The 23,176-nt window shown below is 48.1% G+C and overlaps 1 protein-coding gene across 1 annotated transcript in view; it reads left to right on the forward strand.

The window, feature by feature from the left end:
• LOC140126029 (uncharacterized) overlaps positions 1 to 23,176 on the forward strand; it is a 259,268-nt gene that overhangs the window by 111,326 nt on the left and 124,766 nt on the right. The window contains exons 11-12 of the mRNA XM_072145084.1: positions 19,699 to 19,761; positions 22,874 to 22,936. Of these exons, the coding sequence (XP_072001185.1) occupies positions 19,699 to 19,761; positions 22,874 to 22,936 (126 nt within the window). The remainder of the gene's footprint in view (positions 1 to 19,698; positions 19,762 to 22,873; positions 22,937 to 23,176) is intronic.

Here is a 23,176-nt window from a genome sequence, read left to right on the forward strand (position 1 = left end):
ATTTCCTGCTCCTGTGAAATGACCATACTTATATCTGACCATGGCTGATCTCTTGCTCCTGTGTATTGACCTTACTTATGTCAGACCACGACTGATCTCCTGCACCTGTGTACTGACCTTACTTATGTCAGACCACGGATGATCTCATGCACCTGTGTACTGACCCTGCTTTTTTCTGACCACGGCTGATCTCCTGTTCCTGTGTACTGACCCTGCTTATGTCTGACCACTGCTGATCTCCTGCTCCTGTGTACTGACCCTGCTTATGTCTGACCACGGCTGATCTCCTGCACCTGTGTACTGACCCTGCTTATGTCTGACCACTGCTGATCTCCTGCTCCTGTGTACTGACTCTGCTTATATCCGTCCATGGCTGATTTCCTGCACCTGTGTACTGACCCTGCTTATATCTGACCATGGCTGATCTCCTGCTCCTGTGTACTGAACCTGCTTATGTCTGACCACGGCTGATCTCCTGCACCTGTGTACTGACCCTGCTTATGTCTGACCATGGCTGATCTCCTGCTCCTGTGTACTTACCCTGCTTATATCTGACCATGGCTGATCTCCTGCTCCTGTGTACTGACCCTGCTTATGTCTGACCACGGCTGATCTCCTGCTCCGGTGTACTGACCCTGCTTATGTCTGACCATGGCTGATCTCCTGAACCTGTGTACTGACCCTGCTTATATCTGACCATGGCTGATCTCCTGCTCCTGTGTACTGACCCTGCTTATATCTGACCATGGCTGATCTCCTGCTCCTGTGTACTGACCCTGCTTATATCTGACCATGGCTGATCTCCTGCTCCTGTGTACTGACCCTGCTTATATCTGACCATGGCTGATCTCCTGCTCCTGTGTACTGACCCTGCTTATATCTGACCATGGCTGAACTCCTGCTCCTGTGTACTGACCCTGCTTATATCTGACCATGGCTGATCTCCTGAACCTGTGTACTGACCCTGCTTATATCTGACCATGGCTGATCTCCTCTCCTGTCTACTGAACCTGCTTATGTCTGACCATGGCTGATCTCCCGCACCTTTGTACTGACCCTGCTTATATCCGTCCATGGCTGATCTCCTGCAGCCATGATGAAAGTTTATTTTTTTGCAATCCATCTCTGGAGTACTGCTTGTGCAACATCTTCCACTGGGGCCTAACCTTTTCTTGTGGCCTGGAGGCAGCCGGGGCCCAGAATACCTGAGTGGCTGGCAGTTGCGGCCTAGGCAAGCTGATGTCACGGTGCTTGGTATGGGGACCGGAGGGCTGTCCTACAGCCTGGCAGGTCTCCAGCAGGTGGTGTGCGCAAGAAATAAGGAGTGAGAGGCTGATGTACTGGTTCTCCCTGGGGCAACCCCTGAGTGTCTGTAAGATAGATCCCTGGGTAATGGATGGGGAAGCCCGTGGTGGTAGACAGCCGTCGCCAGGGATCAGACGGAGGCAACGTTGTGCAAATAAAATGACAGTTCTTTATTGAACAGCAGATAGCAGGCAATGGGCCAGAACAGTCAAACAGCAGATTCATATTCTGGTTACTGGAGTGGTCATGGATAGTGGTCCACAGGAATAATGCATCAGCCTAGTAGTAGATGCAGGCTAGGATGGAGCTGTGTCCAAACTGTGAAGCTGCAGCTCTGGATTAGAGTCTCCTCACTCAGTTCCTGGGATTGGTATCTGTGACAGCACTGAAGTTGTATTGAACACTGTCTCTCTGTTCACTCTGGGATTAAACAAGACCATGTGCTCCCACTGCACAGAGGTTTTATACTCTTCCTGGTGAGGTGGTAGCACCTCTCCAATCACACTCCAGTTTACAGTGCAGCCACATAATTGGATAACTACTTACACCCATTTAACTGTTGCCTTTCGAGGCAGAGTCTACAGCTGCTATTTACCTGAGTTCTCCTGGCATTATCCTCTGGGTGAGTTGCACAGATCCTGACAGGGAGAGGGCGCTGTTCGCAACTACCACCTTGCCTATACGTTGGCAGGGGTGATGCACTTGCTTTTTTTGGCTAGGATTGAGAGAGAGAGGAAGATATGGGAAAGATAGATGATAGATTAGAGATAAATAGAGATAATATAAGTAGATAGAGATACTAGACAGCTGGATCTGTATGTACCTTTTATAGACAGAAGGCCCAGACTTGCAGCTTTATTATGGCACTCACAGGCAGGAAGCATTTATCAGCTGCACACTGTGCTCCGCTCTTCTGTTCCTGATGCTTTTGTGTTCCCCTCCCCTCAGCCAGATCTCGACTGCCAGACTAAGTTGTCTCTGCTTTGCCTCTCACAGAGCAGAGTAGCATCTCCTCCACAGAGCTGCTGGATGCAGGTCACACATCACTGGTCACATCAGCCTTTGTGAAGCCAGAACACAAACCTCTGAAGACTGCTGCTCCACCACCAATCAGGGAGGGCTCTGCTCAGGGGGCAGGGGCTCCTCTCCCCCTGCCACGCTGCCGGCCCCATGTGTGTTATCCGGCCCCAGAGGGGACAGGCCCATCGGGAACTTCTCCAGCAGATTGTATGACCAGTCAACCCCTGGATTCAAGATGCGTTCCAGTGTTTATGTGGTGCCTAGGTGTCCCCCCATAACATGCTTATGTGCTAGGTCCAATACCATTTGGCGCTATGGCCGGGGAACCATTAATTGCTCCCGGGTTTCACTGTGCACCTTATCAACTCGGTACAATAATTCCTGATTAACCACCACTCAAAGAAACAACTTATTGGCACCTGGGTGCTGTGGTACTCCATTTATTTCTACAACATTTTCCCTGGTGCGGACCAGAGTGGGGTCCTGGAGTTGTGCGATACCAAAGTTGTCACGGGATACCTTCAAATCCGACAACTGCAGCCCTGTCACTACCTCCTCAGCTTTGGGAGTGGGGGCGCCCACTACCAGCCTACCCCTACGCCATAATAAGCATGTCCAGTACGCTGGTGTCTATGCTAGGCCAACATAGACCAAACAGACTACTCCTGCAGACAAATCCAGGGCTTTTAACTTGTACTTTTCATCTGCCTGTAGGACAAATAGCGGCTCTCCCAAACCTCTCACTTTCTCACAATGCGGCTCATTCACTAAGGATCCGACGATTTCCATTCTGCGCCGAATTGCCCCGGCGCACGCAATCAGATTTTGGCGCATCAGTGCCGGCTTGCACTCCGTACCCCCCTGCTCCGGCTAACCCTCCCCCCCCCCCTCTCCGGCTAACCCCCTTCCCCCCCGGCTCCGGCCTCCAGCCGGAGGACAAGGCCAAACCGAACTGCCGGGACCATAAAAGAAGAAAAAAGTTAAGGTAACTTTATCTGTGTATGTATGTTTGTATGTATATGTATGTATATAGATGTGTATGTATGTATAGATGTGTAAATATATATGTATGTGTATTTTATATATATGTTTGTTTATATGTATATTCTGTATAAGGTATATGGTGTGTGTGTATATACTGTTTATATATGTGTATTTGCTGTATGTATACTCGGTATGTGTGTAGATGTTGTATATACTGTATGTATATGTAAATGTAGTATTGGTGATATTTATCAGGGCTTCTGTGCCATGTCAGTGGCGAAGAAGCCCTGAAATAATTGCGAATTTTAGCTTTATACTACATGGTGGTACGCTGTATGCATTTTATACTACATAGTGGTACACTGTATGCATTGTATACTGCATGGTGGTACTCTGTATGCATTGTATACTACATGGCGGTACTCTGTATGCATTGTATACTACATGGCAGTACTCTGTATGCATTGTATACTACATGGCGGAACTCTGTATGCATTTTATACTACATAGTGGTACGCTGTACGCATTGTATACTACATGGCGGTACTCTGTATGCATTGTATACTACATGGCGGTACTCTGTATGCATTGTATACTACATGGCAGTACTCTGTATGCATTGTATACTACATGGCAGTACTCTGTATGCATTGTATACTACATGGCGGAACTCTGTATGCATTGTATACTTCATGGCGGTATTCTGTATGCATTGTATACTACATGGCGGTACTCTGTATGCATTGTATACTACATGGCAGTACTCTGTATGCATTGTATACTACATGGCAGTACTCTGTATGCATTGTATACTACATGGCGGAACTCTGTATGCATTGTATACTTCATGGCGGTATTCTGTATGCATTGTATACTACATGGCGGTACTCTGTATGCATTGTATACTACATGGCAGTACTCTGTATGCATTGTATACTACATGGCAGTACTCTGTATACATTGTATACTACATGGCGGTACTCTGTATACATTGTATACTACATGGCGGTACTCTGTATGCATTGTATACTACATGGTGGTACGCTGTATGCATTGTAAACTACATGGTGGTACTCTGTATGCATTGTAAACTACATGGCGGTACTCTGTATGAATTGTATACTACATGGCGGTACTCTGTATGCATTTTATACTACATGGCGGCACGCTGTATGCATTTTATACTACACGGCGGCACGCTGTATCCATGTTATACTACACGGCGGCACGCTGTATGCATTTTTTACTACATGGTGGCACATTGGGACAGATTTACTTTCCCGGTCCATTCGCGATCCAGCGGCGCGTTCTCTGCGGTGGATTCAGGTCTTCCGGCGATTCACTAAGGTAGTTCCTCCGTCGTCCACCAGGTGGCGCTGCTGCGCTGAAGTCCGCTGGAATGCCCTGAAATTCACCGGCCTATTCCTAGTGAAGGTAAGTGCAATTTTAGCGACACATTTTTTTTTAAAAAATGCGGCGGTTTTTATGAATCCGATTTCCGTTGCGTGCATGCCGGCGCCGATGCGCCAAAATCCGATCGGGTGTGCCAAAATCCCAGGGCAATTTCTCTGTATTGTATCTCAAAATTGCCTTTTAATATGCCACCTAAAAATTCGGGCCGGAAATCCGGTGGGGGAGGGCGATCTCCTAAAGAGGTGAAAGAACGTGGCGGCAGTAAAAATGACTCTGCTGGGAAGCTGGATAAATTATGGAGCTCCCCTATTGTAAAAACTCGTCAAACTGGCAAAGCAGGGAACCTCCCCCCCACTGTGCCCCCTGAAGCACATGATAGCTCCTCGCAGGTAGACGAGACGGAACCCCCTGAAGACTCTACCAATCCAATTTGGATAGAAATCTTGACGGCTGTCCAAAAGATGGGTTTAACAGTGGAGGGGTTAGATAAACAGGTTGCGGCCCTCTCATCGGACATAGCCCTGGTAAAGGAGGATATTTCTAAAACTAGGGAAAAGGTCTCCATGGTTGTCAGTCAGGTAAAAACTCTCGAAGTAGAAACCAAGAGTTTAAGGAAAGAAGTGGGCGCTTTGACTAAGGCTGAATCCCTCCTAAGGGACAAATTAACGGATTTGGAGGACCGATCTAGGCGATCCAACCTCCGCATTATTGGCCTCCCAGAAGAAGTAGTGGAGAACTCCCTTACAAAATGGATTCAGGATTGGCTAATAAAGCTTGTGGGGGCAGAGGCATTATCATCAGTCTTTATGATAGAGAGAGCGCATCGTGTCCCTAATAAACCCCCCATCCCAGGTGCTCCACCCAGGGTTATACATGCTAAAGTTCTATGTTCTCAAGATCGGGACGCAATCATTAGATGTTCCCGCTCTAGGCAGGACATCCTGTATAATGGTGTAAACATTTTCTTTTTTCCGGATTACTCACTGGCCACGCAACAAAGATGTAAAGTTGCGTCTGAAGGAAGCAGGTCTAAAATTTTCATTGTTATATCCAGCAAGACTGAGGGTGATTCATAATGAGCATACCCTTTTTTTCGACAACTCTTTAGATGCCTCTGATTGGCTGGAATCTAAGGGTTTCTAGTTGGTGGAAGTGGGGGGGTGATGGCATTACAGTTCAGTTTTTTGTGAATGTATATAATTCAGAACATGCGGATGTGGGGTGGGTGGGGGTGGTCGGGGATGTAGGAGGATAGAGGCCTATACGGTGTGATGGGTCAAGAAGGGGAGAGGGTTGGGGAGGGGGTGACGGGGTTCGGGGGGAGGAGAACTGCCGTGGGGAATGTTTTCTTGTTTTTTCTCTTTTTGGTGTTTTTTTTGTTTTTGTTCTTTGATTGTTTCTTTGTTAAAGAATGGCTACGCAAATTTTTAGCTGGAACGTAAGGGGTTTGAACGACCGCCGAAAGCGGTGTATGGTAAATGACTTGGTGATCCGACATCTTCCAGGCATTATATGTCTAACAGAGACACACTTAACCCCCTAAACTATTTGCTGGCTTGATAGACGGTGGACCTCCATGTCATTTCACTCTTACGGGTCTGCATTCTCCAGGGGGGTTTCTGTTATCATTCATCAGAGGGTTGATATTAAGGTTCTAGCACAAAAAATAGATCAGAAGGGGAGGTACATTTTTTTGTTCTGTGTATTAAATAAGGTTCAATGCATCCTCGCATTTGTATATCTCCCTCCCCCATTCTCATACGAGGTATTGAATGCCCTAGTCAACTTTGTGACTGATAGGGAAGACAGCCGAATGATGATTATAGGGGATTTTAACGCAGTCTGGGACCCCGCCCAGGACAGACGCAATTTACGCGGTCCCGGATCCCAGAATCAACGGGTATCCTCTGGCTTGAGAACTTTCTGTGAGAACCTCGGCTTGAGGGATGCCTGGAGGACCAAATATTTGGATAGACCTGCCTTTTCCTGTTTCAGCCGCACGCATTCTACATTGTCCAGGATTGACATGTGCCTGGCCAACGATGCTTTTCTGGGCTTTAATGCGAAGATTAAATATGAGACTATTGCGGTGTCTGATCATGGACCCATTTCCCTCCAGATTAGGATGGAGAGGGGCCCATACCTAGATAAGAAGAGTTTTTTCAGGCTCAATCCCCATTGGCTCTCGGTCCTGGACAATGAGGAAAATATCACAAAGCTGATTGAGGAATTTTGGGAGAACAATGTGTTCGGGGATTGGCCTGGGATGCGCTGAAGGCCTATCTCCGAGGCCTGTTTTTTTCTGAAATTGAGTGGGCAAAAAGGAAGTTTAGACAGAGAGAAAGTATCTTAAAGAAAAATTTGGTAACCGCACAAGAGGTGTGGGCTGCGTCAGCCACAACGGAAGATAGGGATAGATTTATTGAAGCACAGTCTGCTTATAACTCCTGTGCAGCCGAGAGGGCTCAACATAAAATCTTTTTTGCAGGCCAAAAATATTATTGTGAGAGAGGGAGACCGGGCAAAATACTTGCCAACCTTCTCAAAAAGAAAAACAGCAATAAGGGGATTCATCTGATTATAAATTCCGCAGGAAAGAGGATACAAGGAGAGGGGGCGATTTTGGAGAGCTTCCGGCTCTTCTATCAATCATTATATAGCTAGAGTTTTCAGATACCCAACTAGAGAATTATTTGGATTCCGTTTCGTTTCCCTCTCTGACAGCAGAGCAGAGTGCACCTCTGAATCGTCCCATCAGGGCTAAGGAGATTATGGATGCGATTAGACGGTTTGCCCTTGGCATTCTACAAAAAATATATTAAGCACTTGCCCCAATTTTGGAAACGGTTTACTCGGCAGCATTCACTGCGGGGACTGTTTATGGATCGATGAAGGAAGCCTCTATCGTCCTATTCTTAAAAAAGGATAAGAAAGAGTCAGAGATGGGTTCTTATAGACCCATCTCTTTATTGAACTCAAGATCCTTTATTGAATGTCAAGATCCTGGCCAAGATCCTTGCGATGAGGCTAAAGAAGGTCATTTCGTATATAGTACACCCTGATCAGAATGGATTCATTCCGGCGAGGGGAACAGGGTTTAATCTCCATAGATTGTTCTCTGACATGCAGCTAGGGACAGGGGGGGACCGCTCCATCCTGTCATTGGACGTGACTAAAGCGTTCGACAGGGTGGAGCGGCCCTTCCTATAAAAGATTTGGGATTGGTAGGGAGTTTATTGATTGGATACAAATAATGTATTATTCCCCCAGAGCACGAATGTGTATAAATGGAATATATTCTGAGCCATTTCGGTTGTTTAGAGGTATTAGACAGGGATGCCCCCCCCTTTTATTTGCCCTTTTTGTAGAGCCTTTGGCCATTAAAATTCACAAAGCGGAATGGATTAAGGGATGGGGGTGCAGGGGGGAAGGAGAAAAAAAATCGCTTTATGCCGATGACATTCTGTTGACAATTCAGAATACAGGTAGCTCCATACACGACGTGACCCAGTTGGTAAACGAGTTCGGCTCCTTTTCAGGCTTGAGTATTAATTGGGAAAAGTCGATTCTTCTCCCCCTGGATAGCGCTGTTCAGGAGGGAGGGGATTTGGTTAAGGTCCTAAGGAGAGATGAATCGTTTAAATATTTGGGGATTAGTGTTTCAGCGGACTTGGGACGGTTTGCTGAATTAAATATTATTCCCCTTATAACAGGGTAGGGATAGTAAAAATGGTTTTACTCCCGCAGCTTTTGTATCCCCCTCTGTCTCCCCAATCTGGTTACCCCAGAAACAGTTTAGGCTGATGGAGGGACTAATTAGGGATCTAATCTGTGGGAAAAAATGCCCTAGGATTGGGTTGTCCTCTCTTTGCTGCCCACCCGAAAAAGGGGGGCTGGGGGTCCCATACTTTTTTGGATATTTTATCGCAGCCCAGCTTGCGTTTCTGATCACAAGGAGGGAGTGTAGCTCCTTTGGGAAGTTATTGCAAATAAGTGAGGTCACAAGGGACTCTATTTTTAGTCTCTTGGAAAGTGGGGAACTCGGGCACGATAGATATAGAGGTACTCATATAGGGGGGTTATTGGATAAGAGTTGGATTGCTTACAAGGAAATTAGAGGTTTTCAAGGGATTTTTTGTTTCTCTCCAATTTGGGGGAATTATCACTTTGAGGAGTTTAGATCCATTCCGGATTGTAGATATTGGATAATAAAGGGGGTAATTTTTTTCTCACAATTAATTAGTCCTCACTAGAGATGAGCGAACATACTCGACCGAGCTTGATGCTCGTTCGAGCATTAGCGTACTCGAAACTGCTCGTTGCTCGGACGAGTATTTCGCCAGCTTGAGAAAATGGCATCTCCCGCCGTTTTGCTTTTTGGCGGCCAGAAACAGAGCCAATCACAAGCCAGGAGACTCTGCACTCCACCCAGCATGACGTGGTACCCTTACACGTCAATAGCAGTGGTTGGCTGGCCAGATCAGGTGACCCTGGAATAGACTAGCCCCTGCCCGCGCTGCTCGCATCATTCTGTGTCTGGATGCCGCTAGGGAGAGAGCTGCTGCTGCTCAGGGAAAGCGTTAGGGTGTTCTATTAGAATAGTGTTAGGCAGGAGTGATTCTACAAGAACCCAACAGCCCTTCTTAGGACTACAATAACGTTTTATTTTACTTTTTTTTGGTTTGCCTGTGGCTGGGCTTGCTGCCATTAGTAGTGCAGCTAGTACCATATTGTGAGTAATTTGCAGGGAGACTTGTGTTTAGCTCTTAGTGACACACATATCCACCTCAAACACCGAAGTGGGACAATTTAATAGGGGTTTGATTTGAATTACGCAGAGTCTGCTGATTTATTTTTTTTTACGTTTATTTCTTTTTAGAACTCACAGTAATCTGCCAAAGCAGTGTGCTTTGAGTGTGGGCTAGAAAATAGCCATAGGAGAACCCCAACGGCTTATTTAGGCCTACAATAGCGTTATATTTTCCTTTTTTTTTGGTTTGCTTGTGGCTGGGCTTGCTGGCATTAGTAGTGCAGCTAGTACCATACTGTGAGGAATTTGCTGGGAGACTTGTGACCGTTGTGTTTAGCTCTTAGTGACACACATATCCACCTCAAACACCGAAGTGGGACAATTTATTAGGGGCTTGATTTGAATTAGGCAGAGTCTGCTGATTTATTTATTTTTTACATTTATTTCTCTTAAACTCAAAGTCATCTGGCACAGCACAAAATCCAGTTGTGTGCTGTGTAGGTTAGAAACTAGCCATAGCAAAAGGATAGCATCGTTTTGTTTAAAAAAAACCCCACAAAAAACACAAAAAAAAAATTTGAAGTTTACACTTTAATTTTGAAAATGTTTAACCCGAGGGCTAGGGGTAGAGGACGAGGGCGTGGACGTGGGCGTCCAACTACTGCAGGGGTCAGAGGCCATGGTCCTGGGCGGGGTGAGACACCACCTGCTGATGAGGGAGCAGGAGAACGCCGCAGAGCTACACTCCCTAGGTTCATCATGTCTCAAGTTACTGGGACTCGTGGTAGAGCACTGTTGAGGCCAGAACAGTGCGAAGAGGTGATGTCGTGGATTGCGGACAATGCTTCTAGCCATTTGTCCACCAGTCAGTCTTCCACGCAGTCCACCCATGTCACCGAAATCAGCACTCCTCCAGCTCCTCCACCTCAGCCTCCTTCCCCCCAGTCTGCCCCCTCGCAGCAAAATTTGGCATTTGAACCGGCATACTCTGAGGAACTGTTTTCTGGACCCTTCCCACAGTCACAAACCACTTGTCCGGTTGCTGCTAAGCTCTTTTCCGATGCCCAGGTTTTCCACCGGTCGCAGTCTGTGGGTGATGATGACATTATTGACATAGTGGAAGAAGTGTGTAAAGAGGTGTCAGACGATGAGGAGACACGGTTGTCAGACAGTGGTGAAGTTGTTGTCAGGGCAGGAAGTCCGAGGGGAGAGCAGACTGAGGGATCGGAGGATGATGAGGTGACAGACCCAAGCTGGGTTGATAGGCCGGGTGAACACAGTGCTTCTGAGACGGAGGCGAGTCCTATAGCAGAACAGGTTGGAAGAGGCAGTGGTGGGGCCAGACGGAGAGGCAGGGCCAGAGCTGGTGCATCAGCGCCAAATGTTGCCCGTAGTCAAGCTCCCGTGGCGAGGGCTAGATTTTCAGAAGTCTGGAGGTTCTTTAAAGAAACACCGGATGACCGACGAACTGTGGTGTGCAACCTTTGCCAAACCAGGATCAGCAGGGGTTCCACCACTACTAGCTTAACTACCACCAGTATGCGCAGGCATATGAATGCTAAACACCCCACTCAATGGCACCAAGCCCGTTCACCTCCGGCCGGGCACACCACTGCTCCTTCCCCTGTGTCATCTGCTAGTCAGCCCCCTGCCCAGGACCCCGGCCCAAACACCTCCCGTGCGAAAACCCCATCTTCGCCTCCATGATCCTCCACAGCATCCACCAGCAATCAGCTCTCGTTACCCCAGACGCTGGAGCGCAAAAGGAAGTATAGCGCAAAAAGCCCACACACACGCCCAAGCCCTCAACGTCCACATCTCCAAGTTGCTTAGCCTGGAGATGCTTCCCTATAGGCTGGTAGAGACCGAGGCCTTTCGAAACCTCAGGCGGCGGCCGCCGCTCGGTATTCGGTCCCCAGCTGCCACTACTTTTCCCGATGTGCCGTCCCAGCCCTGCACAAGCACGTGTCAGAGAACATCATCCGTGCCCTGACCAACGCCGTTTCTGACAAGGTCCACCTGACCACGGACACGTGGACGAGTGCTGCCGGGCAGGGCCACTATATATCGCTGACGGCACATTGGGTTAACTTGGTGGAGGCTGGGACCGAGTCTGACCCTGGGGCTGGTCATATACTGCCGACGCCGAGGATTGCGGGGCCTACCTCGGTCCAGGTCTCAAAGGCCTACTATGCCTCATCCTCCTCCCACCCCTCCTCCACCTCCTCCTCCTCCGAATTACCATCAGTGGGCATGGCGCCATCAGTCGGTAGCTCTAGGCACAGCAGCAGTGTCGTCGCTAAGAGACAGCAGGCGGTGCTCAAACTGCTGAGCCTAGGCGATAAAAGGCACACCGCCCAAGAGCTATTACAGGGCATCACGGCGCAGACCGATCTGTGGCTGGCACCGCTGAACCTGAAGCCAGGCATGGTTGTGTGTGACAACGACCGTAACCTGGTGGTAGCTCTGCAACTCGGCAGACTGACACATGTGTCATGCCTGGCCCATGTGTTAAATCTCATAGTTCAGCGTTTCCTCAAGACATACCCCAATCTGTCTGATTTGCTCACGAAGGTGCACCGCATCTGTGCGCATTTCAGGAAGTCCAGCACAGATGCTGCCACTCTCAGGGCAGCGCAGCGCCGCCTCCAACTGCCCGCTCACCGACTGTTGTGCGACGTGCCCACGAGGTGGAATTCAACATTAACCATGTTATCCAGAGTTTACCAGCAGCGCCGAGCGATTGTAGACTGCCAGATGTCAACTTCCACCAGAACTGGTAGTCAGGTCAGTCAGCTTCCTCAAGTCTACAATGACTTTGTCGCCACCCTGCTGTGTAATCCACAAAATATACTGGCAAACTTTTATCATTTACCGATATTATTTCAGCGCTTCTTGCGCATCTGTTTACATTCCCCTCACCCGCCATAACCCAAACTTATAAGAACGCTACTACATTTGATCTTATACAAAAGGTTCTTAGAAGTGCTGTTTGGGGAGTAGCCGAGAGACAGGGGCTTGGATAGGCGAAAGCTCGCCTGGCAGCGGAGCGCCAGCTCCATCCCAAGATCCAACTAACATAGTTTTAACTGCAGCACCTTTAATCTACTACTAGTTCACTGCCTCCATACATCGTCCCCTTATCAAACGAGCTGTGTCAGGCAGAATTTTCAGGTGTTTCACCAGATACATAGTGGAACGTGGCCCATCTGTCGCCGCCATACTGGAGACCTGAAGTTGCAATCATAGCAGCGCAATATGGATGCCCCATACTGTCGCTCTTAATCATGGAACCATTTCCGTAAAAACAATTAAAAATAGAACCACTATGCTATTCCATTATTCCTAGGTGAAATATTCAAACGACCCGGCCTGCTTTGAAAATTATAATTTTTTCAAAGTAAACGCTTCTGGCCCCCAGGCCCATTTTGGGTGGGGAGGAGCCGAGAGACAGGGGCTTGGACAGGCGAAAGCTCGCCTGGCAGTGGACCGCCTGCTCCATCCCAAGATTAGGCAGCCGCAGAGGCATCCATGCATGCTGCCCCTGCTGTTTCCTGTCCTTTTTGCCTCCACGACCCTCCACAGCGTCCACCAATGTCTCATTTCAACTCTCTATACCCCAGACTCTGGAGCACGAGAGGATATGCAGCACATCATCCCCTTATCAAACGAGCTGTGTCAGGCAGAATTTTCAGGTGTTTCACCAGATACATAGTGGAACTCGGCCCATCTGTCGCCGCCATGCTGGAGACCTGAAGTTGCAATCATAGCAGCGCAATATGAATGCCCCATACTGTCGCTCTTAATCATGGAAGTCGTCTCCATGGCTGCCTCCACATGTCGTCCCCTTATCAAAAGAGCTGTGTCAGGCTCATTTTTCGGGTGTTTCACCAGATACGTTATGGAACTTGGTCACTATGTCGCCACCATGCTGTGTTATCGACTAAATATACCGTCAACCTTTTGTTCACATAGGAAATCATTTCAGCTCTTCTTGCTCACCTCCTTTGGTGAAACCTGAGTCCGTTTAGGGTATGTCGCCATGACACTCTCTAGCCTGCTGCTGCTGCCGCTGCCTCTGCATGCCGTCCCCTATAGTGTCAGGGTCAATTATTGGATGTTTTAGATCCTATCTAGCCTCATTATGACACTCTGTCATGGCCATGCTGTTGCCCATAATTTTGGCATAATGGTGCGATTAAGCAGCCTCAGAGGCATCCATGCTTGCTTCCCCTGCTGTTTCCTGTCCATTTCCGTGGTGTTTCCATCCTTTTCTGAGGTTCCCAGGTGTTTGGCCAAGCTTCCCTGTGCAGACCCTTGGTCCCCTTGAAAAATGCTCGAGTCTCCCATTGACTTCAATGGGGTTCGTTATTCGAGACGAGCACTCAAGCATCGGGAAAAGTTCATCTCGAATAACGAGTACCCGAGCATTTTAGTGCTCGCTCATCTCTAGCTGCCACCATACATCGGGATTGGCATTCAGGACTCCAACGCAGGATCTCACTAGTCTTCCAATTGAGGACCGGGGCATGGAGCTGGAGCCAAGGAAGACCCAGAAGAAGAGCTGATGTGGAGCGAGGTAGGACATAGAAGACCAAGTTTTCTTGATGTAGGGCTACAACCTGAAGTTGTATAGGTTCAGTGCGGTACCGGACCAGATCGGAAAGAAGCTGTCCGCTTACAGAGGAAATTATGAGGGGAGACTTGAGGGGGGGACCACCGTAATGTGATGCCGGGAAACCAGAGCGGCATACACAAAGTTCCCAGCAGAACCAGAATCCAGGAATGCCAAAACCTGCACGGGAGCAGCGGTGCCGTCACTGAGCAGCACCGAAATAATCAGACGTGGAGAAGCTGAATTCACACTTAGGGACGCCTCTCCCAGAAGCCCTAAGTGCTGGTGTTTTCCGGACGTTGGGGATGGACTGGACAAGTCCTGATGAGCTGCTTGATACTGGCACAGTACAGGCAGAGGTTTTCTTGGAATCGTCTGGATCGTTCCCCAGGTGTAAGTCAAGCTCTGTCAACCTGCATAGGCTCACCTGCAGACTGTACGACCGGAGACTGGAACGGCTTCTGGAAGACCGGAGCCAACCGTGGCAGACGTGGAAGCCGGACTAGAGGTAGCTCGTGCCGCAACTCTTCAGCTTGTTCCAAGAACCGCATGTCTATCCGGGTGGCCAAGGTAATAAGACCACGCAAGGTAGCTGGCAGATCACGGGCAGCCAATGCATCTTTTACCCGTGAGGACAGTCCTTTCTTAAAAGTTGCATATAAGTCACAATCTGCTGCGACTGCCGGACGACAACACCGGAAAGTTCAGCCAGTATCTGACGTGGCTCCTTGGTGGGGTCCATGGCCGGATCTCACTGTCAGGACTGGGAGTCTGTGGACCCTCTGAACCACCGCGGTAGATGGTACTAGCCGACCTGGGACCGGAGTCTAAGTGGCACCCGGTCTTCACCAGAGCCCGCAACAAAGCGGGATGGGCTTGCTGCGGCGGGATACCACCAGGTCGTTCCACATGTGCGACTAGCCAAGGTAGTAATACAGGAGGCAGTCTGTACCCGGGGTGATGGCAGGAGAATAGCACAGGAACGCAGGGTAGGAATGGACTGGCACACAGGAAAGCAGGACACAGGAACGGACTGGCACACAGGAACGAAGGACACAGGAACGGACTGGCACACAGGAATGCAGGACACCGGAACGGACTGGCACACAGGAACACAGGACACGGAACGGACTGGCACACAGGAACGCAGGAATCACAGGAACGCAGGAATCACAAGAATGCAGGAATCACAGGAGAGCTTTCTCTTCAGGGGAAGTTTGAAGATCCGGCAAGGGTAACAGGAAGAGGCAGGAATTTAAATCAGGCCAGCGCCAATTATCGGCTCTGGCCCTTTAAATCTCAGTGAGCCGGCCCGCACGGGTCCCCGTCTCCCGCGAGCCGCGGGAGCAGCAGAGATCGCCGCTGGAGCCAGGGGAGGTAAGCGGTGCCGTGCTCCGGGGGTACATGAAGAGACACGGGTGCACCGAGATCCGAGACAGGGATCGCGGGAGCACCCGTGACAGCAGCTCCATCTGAATACAGGTTTTGGTGATTTTCCAAAAAATTTGAAAAATGGCCCCCAAATTCTTAGCCTCATAACATTCTAGTAAAATACGTGGAATCTTAAAAAACCATGGCAGACATTTGGGAAATGTAAGTTATGAATTTATTTGGGTGCTATGACTATCTGCTTCAAAAGAAGAGAATTTAGAACTTTGAAAATCGAGAATTTTTAAAAAATTTTGCCAAATTTCCGTTTCTTTCACAACTAAAAGCTACAAAAGCTACCATCCAAATTTTTAAACTAATTTGAAGTGCAATGTGTCACGAGAAAACAATCTCAAAATCCACTAGATATCTCATAGCGTTCCAAAGCTATAACCACTTATAGTGACACAGGGCAGATTTGAAAAATCGGGCCGCGACCTAGACACCAAAATAGAGTCCCAAAGGGGTAAGGAATCAAGGACAAAACTGTAGACCCGGGATGTGGATGCATTCAAGGAAGATGTTTAACCCTAGAACGCATATTGGGGGCCTTTTAGGCCCCCATACTTACATTTTTCCCATTATCTGCAAAATTACTTTAGTTAGAATTTTGAAACTCCAGGTATTCCTCCAGTATGTCATTGTTGATAATATCCAGTTATTCATATAATTTGTTTTCATAGGCATTATGGTGTAACAATGCTTGTTTGGTGAAAACTACACCTGTACAAATTGGGGGCCTTTTAGGCCCCCACTGTTTTTTATCATGTTCTCAGAAGTGTTTGTGTCTCAAGTTACTTTATTTGTACTCAGTAATGCTGGTGGAGGGGCCAGGGTGTGGATAATAACATGTGACGATGTCATGTGATTTTTGGATGGAGTGATAAGGCCATGACATCACCTCAGGTCCTCTCAATACAGTAATGAGCTGTGTATAGAGTACTGAGGACAGTATACACTGTGATTCTCCAGTGATTCTTCTGATGATGAAGAAGTAAATCTAGTGGATCCTCAAGAAGTAATAAGTAGAACATCCAAAATGAATGTTTTTTGGGACAGTAATCCTACATTATTCGGAGACTGCAGGTATTTATGAACTAAGCCAAACCTGGCTATTGACCCCCTTTGGGTAACCAATAAAACCATAAATAATGAATGGAGCCTCTTTTCTTGTGTTGGGAGTGGGTAGGCCACAGCATTAATTTATTAACCAGAAAAACTTATTTAACATTTTAATTAAAGTGCAACCTAATTGTAAACAAACATCAGTCCTTTCAATTCTTGAAAAACCAACCTTCGCCCGAATGGCAGCTGCAGAACGACAGCCGACACGTGGGCAACTTTCCTTTCGCCTTAGGCAAGACTAACTCCGCCAATGCTGTGACATCTGCAAGAAAACAAAGGGAAACAGCCAGAAACGAGAAGATACCTGAAAAAAGTTTGTAGTTAACCTGAGGGCAGGGTGGGAGGGAGACTTCACACCTCTCAGTCCTTGAGGGCAGAAGGTAAGAGGCTCCCCTACGTGTCCTCATTGATTTTATATGCCCTGGGAGGGCCCTTGGGCCCACCCCTTGATGACCGCCCAGGGTAAGGGGGGGGGGGGGGCACAGCCAATTTCCATTCAAATATTTAACCCTAAATCCCCTTCAGTCCCTGGCCCCTTCTCTAATTGATTTGGGGCCATAGATGTTCTCCAGTACACAATATTGTGAGACAGGCTCAAGGAGCTGTGGAAAGTCCCAGTTACTTTACCCCTAAAGATGTATTCTGTACTTAATTTTCTGACAATATTGCAGAAGAGGTCCTATTATGTTCAAACCTAGAAGGAAGATGTATCACTTCTGCAAAAAATAAGTCCTGGAAAAATATCTCAAAAGAAGAGCTTTATGCATATATTGGACTTTTCCTGCTGGCAGGGAGTCAAAAATCGCATGAGAATTATTTCTGGACCCACTTTCTGATCCACACTATAAGGCGACATGCGTTCTAGGGTTAATAAAAACTCACAAAACCCCCTATTCAAATATATTAGAAAAATGTATTAAAGCTCATCCCCTACATATATAGGGAAAATAAGTGAAATGACTTTTACTCTACAAGGATAAAACCTGTAGGTGAGATGATGCTGTTTATCGTTTTCTCGCTCGGGGTGGATTATGGGTCTCATGGTTTAGAATACACATCAGATATTATTTGTCTGAGTTCATGTACAAATATTGTCTCCCTCATACTGACATCTGCAGATCTTATGACATTTGTTGTGAGTCAGTTCTGAAAACATGTTTATACGATGTAGATTATGGAGCCGAGGTGGGAGAGCAACCTGGACCTTCCTGACCGCGAGATTTAACTTAAAAATTGTGCCCTACTAAGGGCATTTATTTCAGATTTCCTCCAGTCCCTTATAAAAGAAGCTTCCTCCATACATCTAAGTGCCATGAAAAGGACAATTGATGGCTTTGGAGAAGTCCCTGCCTATCTGCCTGACCGTATGACGAGCAGCAAGCTCGGCCTCCTGTGTGTAATGACCTCTGGACACGTGACCTGGCTCTTATACTTCCAAGTCACATGTCCAGCTCAGCCAATCACAGACATTCCTATACAGGACATAACTGTGGGGGCTAAGAGGCAGCTTGGTGCTTTATCAGTCTATGGCTACGTGGGTGCTGAACCCTAAAATTTCCATTTTGTGTCCACTCATCACTTCTACTTATCTATAGGAGGCCGGATGACAAGGTCCAGGCTGCTCTTCCACCGCAGCTTCCTAATCTATATAATTTTATTATATTTACGGATAATTGTACAGACTCATGATAAGTGATAAGATCTACCTGATGTCAGCACTCCATGAATAATACAATATCTATGTACACGTTACCTAACCCTGACATGTACTCTACATCATGTGACCTACAGTCCATGGGAAGAATAAACAGAAGATGGTGTTTACCGCTCAGTCATTAATGTAGATTAATGGATCCCACCACCCCCATTAGCTGCTATATTAACCCCCGTATAAGCCTCCCATATAGGTGTCAGCCCTCGTCTATCCAGCATCTCCGGGAGCACAGGGTATGATGGGGATTTCTGCTTTATCTGGTCTTTGCTATATTTCTGTAACTCTGTATCTGTATATTATGTGACATCTCCCATCTGCCGGCTCTGTCTGTCACGTCTGGAAGTTTACAATCCATTCATTAACTCTAGTAAATTTATAGGATCTTATATACGGGGTGAATAAAACTAATTTTTTTTTACAATTTATTTTTCAAATTTTCACATTTTATAGTTTTTGGAACTTATAACGTCTTTTCACCAAATAGTTTTGACAGAACTATTATGGATTTCCTGAAGAAATCACTTTTCCTTATACTTTTCCTCGGATTAGTTTCTCTCTCCTGGTGTGAAGAAGAGTAAGTACTTACTATACTCTCATATGTTACATCTCATTGCCTTTCACTATACTATAGTACTGTATAACACCACTGCTCCAATACTCGTACTACTCTGCCTCGCCTCTCCCCTGCTCCCGTACTCTGCCTCTCCTCTGCTCCTGTACTCTGCCTCTCCTCTGCTCCTGTACTCTGCCTCTCCTCTGCTCCTGTACTCTGCCTCTCCTCTGCTCCTGTACTCTGCCTCTCCTCTGCTCCTGTACTCTGCTCTCCTCTGCTCCTGTATTCTGCCTCTCCTCTGCTCCTGTACTCTGCCTCTCCTCCTCGCCAGTATTCTACCTCTCCTCTGCTGCTGTAGTCTGCCTCTCCTTTGCTCATGTACTCTGCCTTTCCTCTGCTCCTGTACTCTGCCTCTCCTCTGTTTCTGTACTCTGCCTCTCCTCTGCTTCTGTATTCTGACTCTCCTTTGCTCCTATACTCTGCCTCTCCTCTGCTTCTGTATTCTGCCTCTCCTCTGCTCCTGTACTCTGCCTCTCCTCTGCTCCTGTACTCTGCCTCTCCTCTGCTCCTGTTTTCTGGAACTCCTCTTCTCCTATATTCTGCCTCTCCTCTGCTCCTGTACTATCTATCTCCTCTGCTCCGGTTCTCTGCCTCTCCTTTTATCCTGTATTCTGCCTCTCCTCTGCTTTTTCTTTCCGACAGATTTATAGGAATTAGTGCTATAATATATAGTATCTATGCAGCATGACTGGCTGTATGACTCTTGTAACATCCATCATCTTCTAATACAGGAAAAGAGATGAAGAAGAGGCAACAGAAGAGAGGAGATTTTTAATAAAAAGACTCCCTCGTGGGTAAGATAAAGGCTGATATGTGCTACAGTTACTTATATTAACAACTTGTAATGTCACCTAACAGGAAAAGCATAATCCTCCCACTCCACTCCTCTGCTCCAGTATTCTGCCTCTCCTCTGCTCCTGTACTCTGCCTCTCCTCCTCTCCTCTCCTCTGCCTATCCTCTGCTCATGTACTCTGCCTCTCCTCTGCTCCTGTACTCTGCCTCTCCACTGCTCCTGTACTCTGCCTCTCCTCTGCTACTGGATTCTGCCTCTCCTCTGCTCCTGTATTCTGCCTCTCCTCTGCTCCTGTACTCTGCCTCTCCTCTGCTCCTGTACTCTGCCTCTCCTCTGCTCCTGTTTTCTGGAACTTCTCTTTTCCTGTATTCTGCCTCTCCTCTGCTCCTGTACTATGTATCTCCTCTGCTCCGGTACTCTGCCTCTCCTCTTCTCCTGTATTCTGCCTCTCCTCTGCTCCTGTACTATGTATCTCATCTGCTCCTGTACTCTGCCTCTCCTCTGCTCCTGTTTTCTGGAACTCCTCTTCTCCTGTACTCTCCCTCTCCTATGCTCCTGTACTCTGCCTCTCCTTTGCTCCTGTATTCTGCCTCTCCTTTGCTCCTGTATTCTGCCTCTCTGCTCCTGTATTCTGCCTCTCCTCTGCTACTGTACTCTGCCTCTCCTTTGCTCCTGCATTCTGCCTCTCTTCTGCTCCTGTATTCTGCCTCTTCTCTGCTACTGTACTCTACCTCTCCACTGCTCCTGTATTCTGCCTCTCCTCTGCTCCTGTATTCGGCCTCTCCTCTCCTCTGCTCTTGTACTCTGCCTCTCCTCTGCTCCTGTATTCTGCCTCTCCTCTGCTCCTGTACTCTGCCTCTCCTCTGCTTCTGTATTCTGCCTCTCATCTGCTTCTTTATTCTGCCTCTCCTCTGCTCCTGTATTCTGCATCTCCTCTGCTCCTGTACTCTGCCTCTCCTCTGCTTCTGTACTCTGCCTCTTCTCTGCTCCTGTATTCTGCATCTCCTCTGCTCCTGTACTCTGCCTCTCCTCTGCTCCAGTACTCTGCCTCTCCTCTGCTCCTGTATTCTGCCTCTCCTCTGCTACTGTACTCTGCCTCTCCTCTCCTCTCCTCTGCTCCTGTACTCTGCCTCTCCTCTGCTCCTGTATTCTGCCTCTCCTCTGCTCCTGTACTCTGCCTCTCCTCTGCTACTGTACTCTGCCTCTCCTCTCCTCTGCTCCTGTACTCTGCCTCTCCTCTGCTCCTGTATTCTGCCTCTCCTCTGCTCCTGTACTCTGCCTCTCCTCTGCTACTGTACTATGCCTCTCCTCTGTTCCTGTTTTCTGCCTCTGCTTTCCTCTGCTCCTGTACTCTGCCTCTCCTCTGCTCCTGTACTCTGCCTCTCCTCTGCTCCTGTATTCTGCCTCTCCTCTGCTCCTGTATTCTGCCTCTCCTCTGCTCCTGCATTCTGCCTCTCCTCTCCTCTGCTCCTGTATTCTGCCTCTCCTCTTCTCTGCTCCTGTACTTTGCCTCTCCTCTGCTCCTGTATTCTGCCTCTCCTCTGCTCCTGTATTCTGCCTCTCCTCTGCTACTGTACTCTGCCTCTCCTCTGCTCCTGTATTCTGCCTTTTCTCTGCTCCTGTATTCTGCCTCTCCTCTCCTCTGCTCCTGTATTCTGCCTCTCCTCTCCTCTGCTCCTGTATTCTACCTCCCCTCTGCTCCTGTACTCTGCCTCTCCTCTGCTACTGTACTCTGCCTCTTCTATGCTGCTGTATTCTGCCTCTCCTCTGCTACTGTATTCTGCCTCTTCTCTGCTCCTGTACTCTGCCTCTCCTCTGCTCCTGTACTCTGCCTCTCCTCTGCTCCTGTACTCTGCCTCTCCTCTGCTACTGTACTCTGCCTCTTCTATGCTGCTGTATTCTGCCTCTCCTCTGCTACTGTATTCTGCCTCTTCTCTGCTCCTGTATTCTACCTCTCCTCTGCTCCTGTACTCTGCCTCTCCTCTGCTACTGTACTCTGCCTCTTCTATGCTGCTGTATTCTGCCTCTCCTCTGCTACTGTATTCTGCCTCTTCTCTGCTCCTGTACTCTGCCTCTCCTCTGCTACTGTACTCTGCTTCTCCTCTGCTCCTGTATTCTGCCTCTCCTCTATTCCTGTATTATTAATCTCCACTGCTCCTGTATTTTGCCTCTCCTCTGCTCCTGTATTCTGCCTCTCCTCTCCTCTGCTCCTGTATTCTGCCTCTCCTCTGCTCCTGTACTCTGCCTCTCCTCTGCTCCTGTACTCTGCCTCTCCTCTGCTCCTGTATTCTGCCTCTCCTCTGCTCCTGTATTCTGCCTCTCCTCTCCTCTGCTCCTGTACTCTGCCTCTCCTCTGCTACTGTACTCTGCCTCTCCTCTCCTCTGCTCCTGTATTCTGCCTCTCCTCTGCTCCTGTATTCTGCCTCTCCTCTCCTCTGCTCCTGTACTCTGCCTCTCCTCTGCTACTGTACTCTGCCTCTCCTCTGCTCCTGTATTCTGTCTCTCCTCTGCTCCTATATTCTGCCACTCCTATACTTCTGTATTCTGCCTCTCCTCTGCTTCTGTACTCTGTCTCTCTTCTGCTCCAGTACTCTGCCTCTCCTATTCTCCTGCATTCTGCCTCTCCTCTGCTCCTGTATTTTGCCTCTCCTCTGCTCCTGTATTCTGCCTCTCCTCTGCTCCTGTACTCTGCCTCTCCTCTGCTCCTTGATTTGCCTCTCCTCTCCTCCTGTATTCTGCATCTCCTCTGTTCCTGTACTCTGCCTCTTTTCTGCTCCTGTATTCTGCCTCTCCTCTGCTCCTTTATTCTGCTCTCCTCTGCTCCTGTACTCAGCTCTCCTCTGCTCCTGTATTCTGCCTCTCCTATACCTCTGTATTCTGCCTCTCCTTTGCTTCTATACTCTGCCTCTCCTCTGCTCCTGTTTTCTGCCTCTCCTCTGCTCCTGTATTCTGCCTCTCCTCTGCTCCTGTATTCTGCCTCTCCTCTGCTCCTGTTTTCTGGAACTCCTCTTCTCCTGTACTCAGCCTCTCCTCTGCTCCTGTATAAAATATAGTATCTATGGAGCATGATTAGCTGGTTGTCCCTTGTAACTTCCATCATCTTCTAATACAGGAAAAGAGATGAAGAAGAGGCAACAGAAGAGAGGAGATTTTTAACAAAAAGACTCCCTCGTGGGTAAGATAAAGGCTGATATGTGCTACAGTTACTCATATTAACAACTTGTAATGTCACCTAACAGGAAAAGCATAATCCTCCCACTCCACTCCTCTGCTCCTGTGCTCTGCATCTCCTCTGCTCCTTTATTTTGCCTCTGCTCTGCTCGTGTACCCTGCCTCTCCTCTGCTCCTGTATTCTGCCTCTCCTCTGATACTGTATTCTGCCTCTCCTCTGCTTCTTTATTCTGCCTCTCCTCTG

Source organism: Engystomops pustulosus, chromosome 4 (assembly GCF_040894005.1).
Source record: "Engystomops pustulosus chromosome 4, aEngPut4.maternal, whole genome shotgun sequence".
NCBI classification, from domain to species: Eukaryota; Metazoa; Chordata; class Amphibia; order Anura; family Leptodactylidae; genus Engystomops; species Engystomops pustulosus.